The 14,293-nt window shown below is 44.8% G+C and overlaps 2 protein-coding genes across 2 annotated transcripts; both read right to left on the reverse strand.

Annotated features, from left to right (window-relative positions):
* Positions 1 to 187: 187 nt before the first annotated feature.
* On the reverse strand, positions 188 to 4,572 carry emc4 (ER membrane protein complex subunit 4). Its single transcript, XM_079215397.1, has 6 exons — positions 4,456 to 4,572; positions 3,705 to 3,849; positions 3,512 to 3,626; positions 2,421 to 2,574; positions 2,173 to 2,333; positions 188 to 1,303 (listed from the first exon to the last, which is right to left on the reverse strand). The coding sequence occupies exons 2-6, from the start codon at positions 3,812 to 3,814 to the stop codon at positions 1,268 to 1,270; spliced, it is 576 nt and encodes a 191-aa protein (XP_079071523.1). The 5' UTR covers positions 3,815 to 3,849; positions 4,456 to 4,572; the 3' UTR covers positions 188 to 1,267.
* Positions 4,573 to 5,230: 658 nt separating this feature from the next.
* cyld3 (cylindromatosis (turban tumor syndrome) 3) lies at positions 5,231 to 14,279 on the reverse strand. Its single transcript, XM_079214637.1, has 17 exons — positions 14,247 to 14,279; positions 13,758 to 13,984; positions 12,728 to 12,845; positions 11,967 to 12,124; positions 10,847 to 11,419; positions 10,572 to 10,677; positions 9,678 to 10,168; positions 9,339 to 9,504; positions 9,105 to 9,246; positions 8,716 to 8,838; positions 8,439 to 8,530; positions 8,262 to 8,325; positions 7,564 to 7,759; positions 7,363 to 7,471; positions 7,173 to 7,291; positions 6,256 to 6,463; positions 5,231 to 6,159 (listed from the first exon to the last, which is right to left on the reverse strand). Exons 2-17 carry the CDS (start codon positions 13,926 to 13,928, stop codon positions 5,975 to 5,977), a joined length of 3,021 nt encoding a protein of 1,006 aa, XP_079070763.1. The 5' UTR covers positions 13,929 to 13,984; positions 14,247 to 14,279; the 3' UTR covers positions 5,231 to 5,974.
* Between the last annotated feature and the right edge of the window lie 14 nt (positions 14,280 to 14,293).

Here is a 14,293-nt window from a genome sequence, read left to right on the forward strand (position 1 = left end):
GGTGTCAATGCAGGTTTCGTCTCTTTTAGTCAGACAACAGGGAGTCATTTAGATTTTGTGAGAAACTTTTTAATCTCCATGTCCTTTTCTACTTATCTTATTATTTTAGGAAACACATTCCAGATGCGTAGTGCTTGGAATTAGAAGGATAAAATACAAACATGGAGTCACAGCTGGTTAATTAAATGTGATGTGGTTTTTTTTCAGAAGATTTATTGACAAACAATTAAAATAAGGTGGTAAAAAACTCAATTTCTGGCTGAATAAAAAAAACAATTTAATGCAAAACTATTATAAATGCATTTTTTCCATAAAACTGATTTGCAACGAAACCTGGCGGCCCGAAACGTTTCCCTGCGTCTGATGTGACGTCAGATTGCACAACCGAGTTGTTTAATCGCGTTATCTTTGAGATCAAACCTTTTTTCTTTCTTGTGACTGAAACCTTTATTATCAGCTCCAGCAAACAACTTTTCTCTCTTCCGATTTTCCACCTCGATGGATCAGATTACTTGTTTATGATCAGAATGTACTTTATTGGGAAATATATATATAGATATATATATCTATATATATATATATATCTATATATATAAAAACAGACCCTCTATGAAACTGTAACTTTCCGACAGATCTGCGTCTATTTACATAACAAACGCATATTTTATGCTCTAATCTCTGTTGAGAAAATACTTAGTGACATCAAAGTCAACACATTAACTGACAAGGTTGAAAACATGTTATTGCAGCCAGAAAAAAAGGATTTATTTATGTTATGTAGCATATAAGAATAAATTAAACAGACTCGTAAATTAAAACAGTTTAGTAAATGTTGCTGGCTAATGTCAGGAAATCATGAGTTTCACAAAAAAAGAAGAAAACACAACTCTATTGGAATAAAATAATAAGACATCCGTTCCAGACAAAAAGGAAAATGTTACGAGTTATATAAAGTTATGTATTAATGACATTAACCGCCTAAAAACTGGGTTCTGTATCCGGTAAGAAATAACCGCCGGAAAAGAAGAATACAGTTAAACTTGATCGTCTGCTGGCTGTTAACCTTTTATTAAAAAATGAACCGGCAGCAAACAAAGATCTAAAAACATGAAGCAGCAGGACGGAGTGATGGAACATCGACGTTTCTGTCAGAAAAAACTAAACGCGAGCGTCGCTCATCCTGCCGCTGAGCTAACGGACGTCCCGTGGAGAGAGAACCCGTCGTGGAGAACGTGCAGTGAATAAACCTCTGGGACCGCGTTCCCCTTCACAGCACCATCCCTCCGCCCATGATCTCCAGCCGCTGTGGAGAGGAAACATCAGAGATGACATCAAGTCTGAGGTCGAGCAAAGAGAAAGAAAATGAGATCATCTGGGTTTCATCAAACATAAAGTATAGCACCACACGCAACCAGTCCCATCTGTGGAGACACTGGTTCAGCTGTCTATTTATAAAGCTTTGACAGGTCTATGTATTGTAATTGTGCTTTTATGTATTTTATTTATGTCTTTTGTATTATCTGGACCTTGAGTCTGTAATAAAAGTTTTGACTGATTGAAATTAATCAAGGGAGGAAAGACGTGGGACGATGGATTGACTTTGTTTATAAATGTTTACAATGGAAATAATGGCTTTCTTCATTTTACTGCAACAGAAAAAGGTGTTTTTCTCATTAAATGCATTCTAGACTACATTTTTTTTCCCATAATTCTCTCTTTTAATTCCTACTTCACTTTAATTCTCGCTTTTATTATTACTTCATGTAGCATTATATTTTGTTGCATATTGCCTTTGAAAAATTCCCCCTTCAAAATAATTAGATGCATGTATTAGAGCCTGACCATTAAATGGGCCAATAAAAACCCTGCATTGATTATATGAATCAATGCGCTTCTCTTATTGTAATTCATAAATAGATATAAAGTCCGTTTGACATTTCTTTTTTTAGCCCCTCTTCCCTCAGGAGGCTTCGTCTTTGCCAGGCTGCCATTGTCAATAAAGTTTGTTCATGACTTACCTGGTAACTAAAAGGTAAATAAAGAGTGTAAAGAAAGACCGATGCTGCCCTCTACTGGCTGAAGTGTGAACAGCAGCCAGGATCTATGCATTAAAACCAGAAGTAGTGGATCAAAGTTAAAGCACAAAAGGAAGTGAAATGAAGCGCCGGTTACCTGAGGCGGTCCGATGAAAGCCAGCCAATCGGAGGAGTGCGTCGGGAGCAGCCCCATGGACTGGCACTTGTAGATGGCCAACGCCGAGCCCAGGACGTTACCCAGCAGGTAGACGAGGCCCTGCAGCCACTGCTGACTGGAGCTCTCCAACAGCTTGAAGGCTGAAGACACAGGAGAACGACGGCGTGAGCGAGTGAAGCCCACGAGGCTCCGCCCACAGTCCTCGGCGTGATCTCAGGGATACTCACTGGCGGACATGGACATGAGCGCCTGGATGGGCCTCCAGGCCATCATGCACACCATCATGATGGGGAAGATGGAGATGGTGTTGCCCGACATGTACATGATGAACAGGTTCATGGGGATCTGCTTCAGGGGCCCGAGGGCCACGTCCCAACAGCGCTGAGGAGACAAGAGGCAGAGGCCGAGCTCAGCGCTTTTACCTTTTCTCACCTGAGCTACACTCTTTGGGAGGAAAACAGAAACAAACGGCACAAATAACACGAATGGAACTTCATTATCATTTTTAAATCTCTACTTATGACTCACTTTTATCTTAAGCTATTTCTAGCAATACATACATACTTTGCATTTTTTCACTTTATTGTTTAAGTTTAATTTCCTAAGTAATGCTCTCTGCACTGTACACATCTTTCATCCCAGCTATTTGCATTTTATCATTATTTTTGTATATATATATATATATTTCATCCCTGTTGTTTTACATTTTTTTTTTATATTTTTATGTCTGTAAGCTGGCACTCGACAACAGATTTCCACTTGGGGATAAATAAAGTACATATTTATTCATAATGCCGCATCTAGTTTTTCTTGTTTCTTTTTTTAATATATTTTGTTTCGAATTTTAATTACTTTTATTATTTCTTTTTAGTTGTAAAGCACTTCATGACTTTGTTTTATAAAAGGTGCTAGATAAATATAAATTATCATATAATGTGATCATTATTATTAATTTGCCAGATATCATATCATAATTTTAACTCTTGTAATAATTTGTGTATAGAGCAGTGGTGCTCAAATGGAGGTACTTGAGATTAAAAGATGTATATATATTTAAAATTAGCATAAATTCAAAAATCCATTAAAAATAGTTATTTAATAAATATTTAATAATATGAGTGTAAGTTCTTAAACTGACTTGTATATATTCTATATTAAATCAGACGCTGTGTTTTACATTGTTTCTTCATCCAAAAGGCTGTGCGCTGGTTAGAGGACGTAAACCTCAACGTCTGACCGAGAACACAACGGGAAGAAGAAACGCCAAAGGAGACAGAGGAAGTGACGTCTCTCCTTCCCTCCTTCCCTCCCTCCTCACCTTCTCCACCAGGTTCTTGTCCGTCTCCTGGATGCTGGTGTCGGGGACGGGCTTCTCGGAGTAGCCGATGGGATACACCACGTCTCCCTGGCCGCCCTGCCGGTCGCCACGGCTCCTGCAACACAGCGCTGGATGACTGGGACTCTGCTTTGTTCTTTGTGAGTAAAGCGGTGATGCTCTCTGGTTTGTTTACCTGTTGTTGCCCAGGCTCAGCTCCAGAGCCCACTTCATCCTCCGGGGCCCGCTGCTGCCTCTCGTCGACAGAGCTCCTCCTCCTCCTCCTTGTCCTCCTGGAGACGCCATGGCTTCACTGCTGGACCTCAAGAGACTGAAAGCAGCTACATGAAGAGATACAAAAATAAAGAACAGAAATCAGATGGACACACTTCTGGCTCTCCACCAGCTGTGGATGAAAAACAAAACATCTTAAATAACAGAAACATATACGTTTTATCTAATATCTTTATGACAGGAATTTTGGAGATTTAAAGACACACACAAACACACGAGAGACACACACACACACACGAGAGAAACACGCATACACGCACATATGAGAGACACACACACACAAGAGAGAGAGACACACACACACGATAGATACACACAAAGACACACACACACAAGAGAGAGAGAGAGAGAGAGAGAGAGAGAGAGAGAGAGAGAGAGAGACACACACACACACACACACACACACACACACACACACACACACACACACACACACACACACACACACACACACACACACACACAGCCAAGAGGGAGGCTGTTGTAAGCAAAGATGATTGATTACTAAAACTAATCAAGGCAATTTGATTCTATTACCGAGAAACTGAGCATTAGAAACGACCCCTCGCGCTGAACATTAGGACGTTTCTATCCCTCAACATGACGTCACGACTCAAATAAGCCCACGCATCGTCGCTCATAATTAATCTTACCTTATATAAACATCCACGCGATCGATAACTGGGTTGTGTATCGGTTGTTTTTGGAGGATATTAGCACAAAATGTTGCTTGCGGTTCTTGGGAAAGGAAGCCGCTCGCTGTTTCCGGCGCACGTAATGATGACGCAGCTACGCTGGCGACCCGGATGTTGCGTCAGTTCCGCTCCCTAGTGGCGTTTCAGGAGAACTGTTTAAATTCTCCTCAAAATCGTTCACTTCGTAAACATTTGGTACAAAAGATATATTCTGTAGAAAAATATATATATTTAAAGGATTCAGTAATAATACTTTAACGGTTGTATTTTAATTAAATATTCAGTTGTGTTAGATTCTGTCCGCTCAGGTTTTGTTTTGCATTTTAAAGGTTTTAAGAAAAATTGCAATCAATCTGTTTAAATTTAAATTTAAAAGCAGAAAGAGGAGCTTTAACTATAAATAAAAGAGCTGTGAAACATAAAAACACCTGTAAGGCTTCACATGGTTTACATTTAATTACTTTAATATTTATATGTTGTAAACCCAATGTATTTTACTTGCCATAACTGTAAAAATACTTAAATTACATATCTTAATGGTACCTTTTACACGTTATTTATTTATTTCTCCTAATAAAACTTTAACAGTCATATTTACAGATTCTTTAAGACGAAAGAAACATGTTGTCTTTATTTCTTATTCATATTTTATGTTTTATTGTTTTAGTCTGCAAGACTGTGGAGACATTTTAATAAAAATAATAACAGAAACAAACAAACTAGAAGGTTAGTATCAAAGCATTTATTTGCAGCTGTATTATATCAAACAACCCGTAAGAAATACAAAAGTTCAAACATCAGAGTGCAATCTTCACAGTCAGTTTAAGGCAACGTTATTATATACACACACACATACTGACACGTGACTGAAGCAGTGCAAAATGGAAGCTGTAAAGTGTGTTACATGTACAGGCACAGTGGTTCTGTACGGCGAGAGCGTTATCAAGTTAAACTCTGAAGACCAGAGCTGCCGCCCGAACGACCGACAGAGTCTCCCTCGAGGTCGCGAAGAGAATTCCAACGCTTCTCGAGTTACGACCGTTTTCCCGTCCAGGAAGCTGGAAAACACACATCTCCCTTCTAACACGTCGAAAAACACAAAATAAAACAAAGTCGCATCACTATCAGCAAATGTAAGTGACGGTTAAATTCCTTAAGTTTAGTTCACGTTACCCGTCCTCTAATCACCACGGTTTGGATTAGAAACGAGTCACTGGAGTTGTTTTTCAGAACATCGGAGGCTGAACTGAACTGAACGGTTTTAAACTTCCCGAACTGAACTCAGGGCCTTAGAGGCTGAAAACTGTTTTAATGAACACTTCATAATGAACTGGATCAAGTAACAAGGGTTCTGATCTGTGATAACCAAACGCTAACGTGGACGTCGTCTGACAACATGCTTGCATAATTTGTGTGTGTGTGTGTGCGCGAGTGTGTGTCCATCCGTCTGTGGTCTATGTGTGTGTGTGTGTGCGTGTCACTTGTACAGGCTGAGCTCGGGGTTGTGGTACAGACACATGTAGGCGTCACAGAGCAGGCGGCGGGCCGACTCCTGCAAGGAGGCGGGGTCAACTCTGCCCAGCTCCTCCTCTGATAGGCCGAGGTAGCGGCCCACCTCTGGACAGGCCTTCACGTGGGGGATGTTGAAGCCGTTCTCTCCACCTGAAGGAGAGAGAGAGAGAGAGAGAGAGATATACGTGAGGCCGTCACCGCGCTCGCTCACACGGTTCCACGCGGTCACCGGAGCGCTCGCCTCACCTTCCCGGTCGGCCATGCTGTCGAAGAACAGCCAGTCGGCGGGGCGGGGCCCGTGCCGGGCAAAGCTCACGTAGTGGCTGGTCTCGATGCACGTCACGGCAAACAGGGACATCCGCTGGCGGGTGCAGAGCATGGGGCCGGACCACGGGCCCCCGGGGACGGCCACGTTCACCGGCGTGTGTGCCGCCCGCTTCCTGTGGCTGTGGACCTGACGACAGAGGAGACGAGCGGCGGCGAGTCACAGGTCCATACACACTCTGACCAGTGGGTTTCATGACTTTTAACCAAATTACATGAATTTTCACCAAATTTCCATGACTTTTAAATTTGGTGAAAAGTCATGGAAACCCATTGGTCAGAATGTGTATGAACCCTGCTTAAGTCAGGGTTCATACACATTCTGACCAATGGGTTTCCATGACTTTTCACCAAATTTCCATGACCAAACATTTTTGTGAAATCTCGGTGTAAACATGAAAAAGTGAGAAAATTTAGTATTTAAACTAACAATGAGAATTCCAAAGCATACAGTAAACCTTAAATGACACAAATGAATGAGAGACAATAGTTTAAAAGAATAAACATTTATATAGATGCCTGTATGGATGCCTGCTTATATTCTGAGCGTCTTTCTTTTAAAAGCATATTAATCATTTCAAACTCAGCGTAAATGAACGTCATGAACACATGAATATAAAACTTTTGGGACTTTATTTTTTTTCATGGACTTTTCAAGGCCTGGAAATAACCATTTTAAAATTCCATGACTTTTCCAGGTTTTCCACGAAGCACAAACAGACACACGAGGGCTGTACGTTAAACATACGCCTCCTAATTCTCATTATTGTTGTTATTATGATCATCATATCTTATCTGCAGCCGTTGCTTTCTAAAGGCTACACGTTAGCGTCAGGTACCTGTGAGTTGCAGGTCTGGCAGTACTGCTTGATGTGACCGGGAGTGATGTCGGGGTCCTCGTAACACTGGAGACACTCCCACTCAGCGACCGCCTGACAGATGCTGCACTGCCTCAGGGCTACAAACAACAACACATTCAAAATGTGTGATGAAAACTAAATACAAACTAAAAACGTTGCGTTCCCTCACTGTCGTCCAGCAGGTCCGTGATGTCGAGGCTCAGGGTCGGCAAGATGGCGTCAAACATCTTGAAGTCCTTCCCAAAGCGGGGCATGAGCAGCAGGAGGCAGGAGGGAGCCTGTTGGGGGCGATCAAGCACACGCGGCGTCATTGTTAGCGGGGCTTTCGGGCGACTCCGACTCGACGTGCGACGACTTGCTCTTCTGTGACCTCGACAAACTTGAGGCCGGCGTGCAGGAAGGAGGACTCGAGCAGCGCCTGGACGCTGGCGACCCGCATGCGGGGCGACGGCGAGGAGAGCGGGACGGGGGAGCCGCCCGGGGAGACGGGCGAGGAGGGGGAGGAAGGGAGGGTCGGCGGGAAGAGCTGGTAGAGGTGACCCTCCTGAGGACGCTGAGTCATCGATCTGTGAGGAGAGAGGAAACGAGGAATCGGAGTCAGCAGCGTTTTGTTTATCGATATCGAATCATCGAATGTTTGTGTGCAGGATTTAACCGTGTTTTAAGTTTCTCTGCTCGTCTGGAATCGGAGTCACATTTTTAACCACGACAATAAGCATTTTGGTAAAAATAAAATATATATTTCAACTGCTAATATTTTGCCTTGTTGTTAAACGTTAACAATGCTAATTAAAACCCGTTTTGGGTTCTTTAAAACCAAACAAACTAAACTAAAAACTAAACAAAGTCATTATTTTAATATTTCAGTTTTTGAAAAAAGAAACAAAATCTAAATGTCAGAGGAAAGTCTGAACAGTGTTAGTTTTTTTTTCTGCTCTCAAATATTCTGTTAACCATCTTGAAACCCTGAGTGGAAGTTTTGAACCGCTGATTTAGAGTCAAGATGGGATGTGTGATCATGAAGTGTGTGTCTGTGCGTGTGTGTGTGTGTGTCACCAGTGATGTCACCTGATCTTGAGGAGTGGCTCGACTCGGAGGAGCTGGAAAAGCTTGTTGAGGAACTCTTCGGGATCTGATGGACAGAACAACAGCAGCATGACAGCATTCCTCAGTCTGATATCTCTCTCTCTCACACACACACACACACAGATACACCTGCCGTGCTAATGGAGGGTGGGCGGGTACCTTTCTCCTGGTTGGTGAAGCCCATGTTGCTGTTGGCGGCCTCCAGCAGTCGTCTCAAAGCCATGGTCTTACTGGCGCACACGTAGCCGTCCCTTCAAAACATCCCAGCACAGAAATACTTGAAGAACTTGCAGGATTAGTCGTATAATCAGTAGCAATACGACCACAACACGTTAGGGCCATCGTAGTCGGGTCAGGGTGAGTGTAACCCACTTTGCAAGGTTGGATAAACCTCATCATGAGTGAGACGACGGTCCTGACAGACGCCTCTACACACCTTCGCAGAGGGTTGACGATCTCGCAGCGCAGCAGGTCCTGAGCCTGACGGGAGTCTTCGTCCGTTTCAGAGTCGGGCGGCCAGAACAACACCAAGTCTGCTGAGCTGCAGCAGGAGAACAGACTGCAGAGAGAAACACACCATCTCTAGAAAAAGACACACACCTTTCTCACATCCTCTGGACGGCTGTTTGGAGCATAACGGCACAAGATCAACCAGAGTGTCTAAAATAGCAGCGTCTAGTTCAACAAGTGCGTTCAAAACAGCTCCTTTTCAGATAATATTACAGGTTGAGCATCCGACATGTTAAATATGTTCTGTATATCCGTTTACACTCCCACACACACACACACACTCATTCATACCAGATCTTTTACTCTCAGATCTACCTGAAGAGCGTAGCGTCCAGGTAGCAGGAGTTGAGGTGTCCCTGGATGCCTCTCTTCCAGCCGTGGTAGAGCTCCGCGGCCTCGTCTCCGTCTGCAGGCGGCGTGTGATCCTCCACGCGCTCGCTGCCCCACTCCGCAAAGGCTGGCCGCCGCACAGGAGACAGCGTGGTGACAAAACTACACGGGGTTACGCTTGAGCGCACGCCGCGACCACTAGGAACACGCTTAACACACCTATGGAGTTGCATCGCTCCACCTGGTTGACGGGCGTCTCGGGGGCGGGGAACCTGGAGTCCCGTCTGCAGTTACGGAGCTTCACGAACAGCCCCTTGTTGGCCGGGCAACGGAAGTGACGTTCGCCGAGGTAACTGCCGTCAGTTCCTGCAGACAACTCCTGGTCCTGACACACAGACACACACACACAGATTTAGTTGCTACTATTTGCATGAGTTCCTGTAGTAAAAGGAGAACCGATGGTGAGAACATTTGGATGTTGGGTCGTTCCTTAAGCTGAGCTCCTAAACGAGCACGAACAACAACAACAACAACAACGTGATGACACTTTCGCCTCACCAGCTCAATTCCTGCCACCGGCTCCGAAATCCCGCCGATCTCTCCGATCCAGCGGATGACCCCGAAGAGCGGCGGCTCGTTCACCTCGACCATCGAGCCGACCTCCAGCTCCGACTCCGGCTCGCCCTCCGGTGCCGCCTCCTCGCTCTCCTCTGCGCCGTCGGGCGACCACAGCGGCGAAGGCGGGCCGTGGCCGCCGTTGGTGAGCTGCGGCTGCGGCGATGGCGGCTCGGCGGCGGTCGGCGACGCCGCCAGGCTGCGGGGTTTGGGAGGCGGGGGAGGGGGGAGAGGGGGCGGGGCCCTGTGGGTGGGTTTGGGCGCCAGCAGCGGAGGAGGAGGTTTAAGTGCTGGTTTGCCGGGCGGCATCAGGGCGACTTTGGGAGCCGAGGTAGACGGTGACGGGGGGCCCGGCTTGGTGGCGGGCGGCGGTGACGGCTTCAGGTTGAATTTGCTCATCTGGTGAGGAGGGTTGTGACGGTGGGATTTGGGCTCTGGGGACAAAATGGAAAGAGAGTGAATGGAAAGTCTCCTGCGTGCTCACAAAAATGCACAATGCACAAAATAGTCAGATGTTTTGAAACCTCTTATATAACCTCAACAGATATGCCTTTTTCTGTCAAAGAACACATTAAGACCGGTAGGAACGGTTCAGCGGTAAATCATAAAATGAATGATGGCTGCTTCAGTTTCAGGGTCCTGGTATTGTGCACTGGGACACTTGAATGCAACAACAACCCTGAAAACACGAATGATTCTACAAGCAACAGGTTAATAAATAGCCGTATATTCTGTCAGACAGTGAACTCTCACCTGCTCCGTTTATAAGTGGCCGCCGACTAATGCTTAAAAACACACTGCAATACTAAGTGCCTTGTTGAGAAACAGCTGCCGTACCTGTGGAAACCTTGGTGGCTGGCAGAAGGAGTCCATAGAGAGGATTAGGAATGTGGCAGAGCGTCTCTCCCTTATAAAGGCCGCCCCAGTTACCGACAGGCGCGTCCTGTAACACAGAGAGAGAACTTTGTTTGCAAGCTGGGAAACTTGTTCTTACTTCAATTTCGTGCCTTTATTGGAGTCGACAGTAGAGAGACGACTGTTGCTGCCAATGTTTAAGAAGATAAACACAACTGAAAATGACAGTTTTCTTGGGGAGTCGGAGTCGTACTGACCAGCAGGACTCCGACGTACGTCCCCGCCGAGGCCCGGCCGGGCAGCAGACCGTAGAAGCGCACCTCCCCTCCGTAGACGCCGCCGTCCAGGGGGAAACCCACCCGCTGGCCCACGCGGAGCTGCGGGGGCGACGCCGGGCCTCGGACCTGGACCTGGTTTTGAGCCGCGAGCGGCGCCGACTCCGCCGTCCGAGAGAGGACGCCCAGAGCCTGCGGCTGAGGGGGGCTGCCGGAGCGCCGCTGGTGGAGGCCGATGTGACGACTGTGATGCTGCTGCTGCTGCTGCTGCTGCTGCTGAGGACTCGGCCGCTCGTTGCTGCTGCTTTGCCCATTGCCGTGCGGGTTGTTGCTGCTGCGGGTGTTGTTGTTGTGCTGGTGGTGGTGGTCTCGCTCCCGGTCTCGCTCCCGGTCTCGCTCCCGGGCTCGCTCGGGACCGTCGGAGGAATTGTTGCGCGACCAGCTACGGAGCCGGATGTGGCTGACCGGCAGGAAGAGGCCGCAGGCGTCGGGGCAGCTGAAGAGCCGGTGGCCCTTGTAGGAGCCGTTGCTCGTTCCTTTACCGACCGCTGAACCCTGCAGGGGGAATCAACCACAAAGGATTAAAGGAATGCTTCACCCCTAAGATGACCAGTCGCATGGCAGTTATTATGTATACTTCATGTTTTTTCTCTCACAGTAATCCGAAAACGGACGGAATTCCTCGAGGAATTCATTGATGGATCCTCCAATGCGTGGACTGGATTTTACTGCACGAGTTGTGTGAGAGTTTGTTTGCGTTGCTGCGGGTAAACCTGGCCTCCATTTTCTTAAATTACTCCGTTTCTGGATTCTCCGTTCACGGCAGAGGCAATGCGAGAAAAACTACGTTTTCTTCAAGAATTCAAGGTACGGTGAGAAACTGATATGAAACGGATCACGTCGTGGGAGAAGTATTCCTTTAGACCCTCTTTCCACTGCACACGAAAATAAATGTCCTTATTTGGAGTTTTGCTGTGACAACATTAAGTCCAGTTATAGTTATAACCCTATCGGCATTTTCTTGAGCAGTAACTTAAGTCTTAGAAAGTATTTCTAAAGTGTTCCAAGAAGGGTTTCTTCTCGTATCCTCGAGTAGTTTCACCTTGAGCTGCACCCCAAACAGCACGGCGCTGCTCCCCCGGGTCAGCGGCCCGACGTATTTCAGTTCGGCCTCTGCCAGCTCGTCCTGCTGGCCGAGTTGGACCCACAGCGGAGAATCCAGCGGCAAGGCAGCCAGATTCTGCAGCTTGGCGGGATTACCTGGAAAAAAATACAAAACAATGAAAAGCTCACGACAGAGGGAGGTAGAAACCGATCTTTGAGCATTAAAAATTGGCCAGTTTGAGTGAGAAAAAAAAAGAAGTGATCCAGCTTTACTTCCCATTTTCTATTTTATTTATTTTTTTCCTCAGGACCTTTTGCGGTCAGAACGATCACATGTTCACCATTCAACAACAACAACAACAACAGGTACTTAGTACTTCTGATGTAAAATGTGCCACAGTTAAAAGTAATCTTGCAATATTTGTACTACCTTTATCGTTTCATAACTATTGCTCCTGCTCATATGTTTATTAATACTACTATTGGCGACATTACTACCTCTAATTTCATTACCAATTGTCCTAGTTTGTTTAATGCTACCACCATCGCTACTGCTTTTATCAATACTTCTACAGCTACCACAGCATTAATAAATAAATGTACAACTCTCATTCTTTAGAAAAAATGTGCTTTGCCAAAAACAGAGGGATTTATACAACAATCAATAACAATCACCATTGTCCCCCCCCCCCCCCATCAACACCGACATGTTCATTGTACTAATACAAGTAAGCGCAGTACTGTAACGTATTGTATTACTCAGAAGTTTTATGCGAGCCTCCGGTTCACCGACGGGCTCCAACAGGCCGTTGAGGTCAGTCGGAACTTCGAGCAGGTACTTCCTCTCGATTTTCAACATGGAGCCATTGTCTAACACCTGCGGGGGAAACAGGAGGTGGAAAGAAAGACAAAAGGGAGAGGGGAGGAAAGGAATTAGGAGCAAGAGTGAAGGGTACAAAAAACACATAGTACTACACTCAGAGGGGGGAGATTAGAAAGTGTGACCACCATTTGAACAAAGTGACTCATTTAAACTCCAGCAATGATAGGAGGCACTTTTTTATATATAGTTTTATATAATCAAGCCTTTTACAGCGAGAGAGTACCAAAGGTCTGACAGATGAGAAATTATTTTATGTATTTATTTAATGTAAAAAAAGTAAACACAAAAGTCATTTTGCATGCATTAAAATTTGTAAAAAATAAAACTAACTAAATAAGAAGAAAACAAACATACAATTATTACATTATGTAATATTAAAAATATCTCAAAATCTTAATGATGACGGCTGTATATACTCTGCTGTTTCATGTTGTCATTGACGTATATTATTACACATAAACATATATTGTACATTGTTGTTTAGTGAGTTTGCTTGGTGGGTATTAGCATTTATTTTTTTTACATAATCTTGTATACGTTTAGTGTACTTTACAATGTTTGATGTATCTTGTGTTCAGGTATGTGTATGTTCCACCTGTCTGCAAGACACATTTGCACTTTGGAGACAATATAGTTTAGTAGTATATGTAAATAAGCAATTAGTATGTTAAGTATCAATTCACCGTCATATTCAAATCTCGATAAATAAATTACCTAGTTTCTCTACAAAGTGCCACAACATAGTAAAACATGCCCACCACACTCAAATATGTCCAATGTACTATAATTTTTTTGCTTTAAAATGACTATTGGTTGTTTCTTGAAATAATTGCTAATTAATTCACCTAATAGTTCGCTAAAACAAATTGTGCATTACATCTTAAATGGGTTAATGTGTGTTAATACCTTGACCCAAGAGGAGTCGCCTCTGTTCTTGCCAGACTCTTGCTCCTGACAGATGCACCCCCGCTGCAGCAGAATGGTACCGTCCAGCTGGTCCTGGACCTTCAGGTCGGTCGAGATCAAAAACACTTTTTGGGGGCGGCGCCGCTTGACTTGATCGTGAGCCGCTGACATTTTAAGCGTGTCTTTCTCCGTCGCCGGTTCACAGAGCAATTAAAACCTTATTTTTCCTGTAATATTAAGAGAAAATAAATAATATTTTTTTAATTAAAAAAAACGTCAAGCAGGCCGCAGCGTGTGTCTACCTCGCGACGGTAAATACAGGTGACGTTGACGGCAGTTAGCGAACCAACGGTTACTTTTAAACGTTCTACATTCACGTCCAGACAAAGTCCGTTTGAGATAAAAAAACGTTAAAACAGCTCAAACTACATGTCGTCCGAACAAGCCACGTAGTTGACTTAAAACTGGAGGCGTTCATCAAACACTCACCAACTTCACGAACTCCGGCCGTCAACATTTCCCCTCTCATTTAAAGG

The sequence above is a fragment of the Taurulus bubalis genome, assembly GCF_910589615.1.
Source record: "Taurulus bubalis genome assembly, chromosome: 3".
Lineage (NCBI taxonomy): Eukaryota > Metazoa > Chordata > Actinopteri > Perciformes > Cottidae > Taurulus > Taurulus bubalis.

Excerpts from the sequence above, each read along its gene's own strand:
- cyld3 (XM_079214637.1), bottom strand. The coding sequence starts at position 13,928 with ATGTCAGCGGCTCACGATCAAGTCAAGCGGCGCCGCCCCCAAAAAGTG. Across the intron at positions 12,846-13,757 it reads GCGACTCCTCTTGGGTCAAG|GTGTTAGACAATGGCTCCAT; the intron begins GTATTAACACAC and ends TTTCCCCCGCAG. Across the intron at positions 9,505-9,677 it reads CGGTGGCAGGAATTGAGCTG|GACCAGGAGTTGTCTGCAGG; the intron begins GTGAGGCGAAAG and ends TCTGTGTGTCAG.
- emc4 (XM_079215397.1), bottom strand. The coding sequence starts at position 3,814 with ATGGCGTCTCCAGGAGGACAAGGAGGAGGAGGAGGAGCTCTGTCGACG. Across the intron at positions 2,334-2,420 it reads GCTCATGTCCATGTCCGCCA|CCTTCAAGCTGTTGGAGAGC; the intron begins GTGAGTATCCCT and ends CTGTGTCTTCAG. Across the intron at positions 1,304-2,172 it reads CTTTCATCGGACCGCCTCAG|CGGCTGGAGATCATGGGCGG; the intron begins GTAACCGGCGCT and ends TCCTCTCCACAG.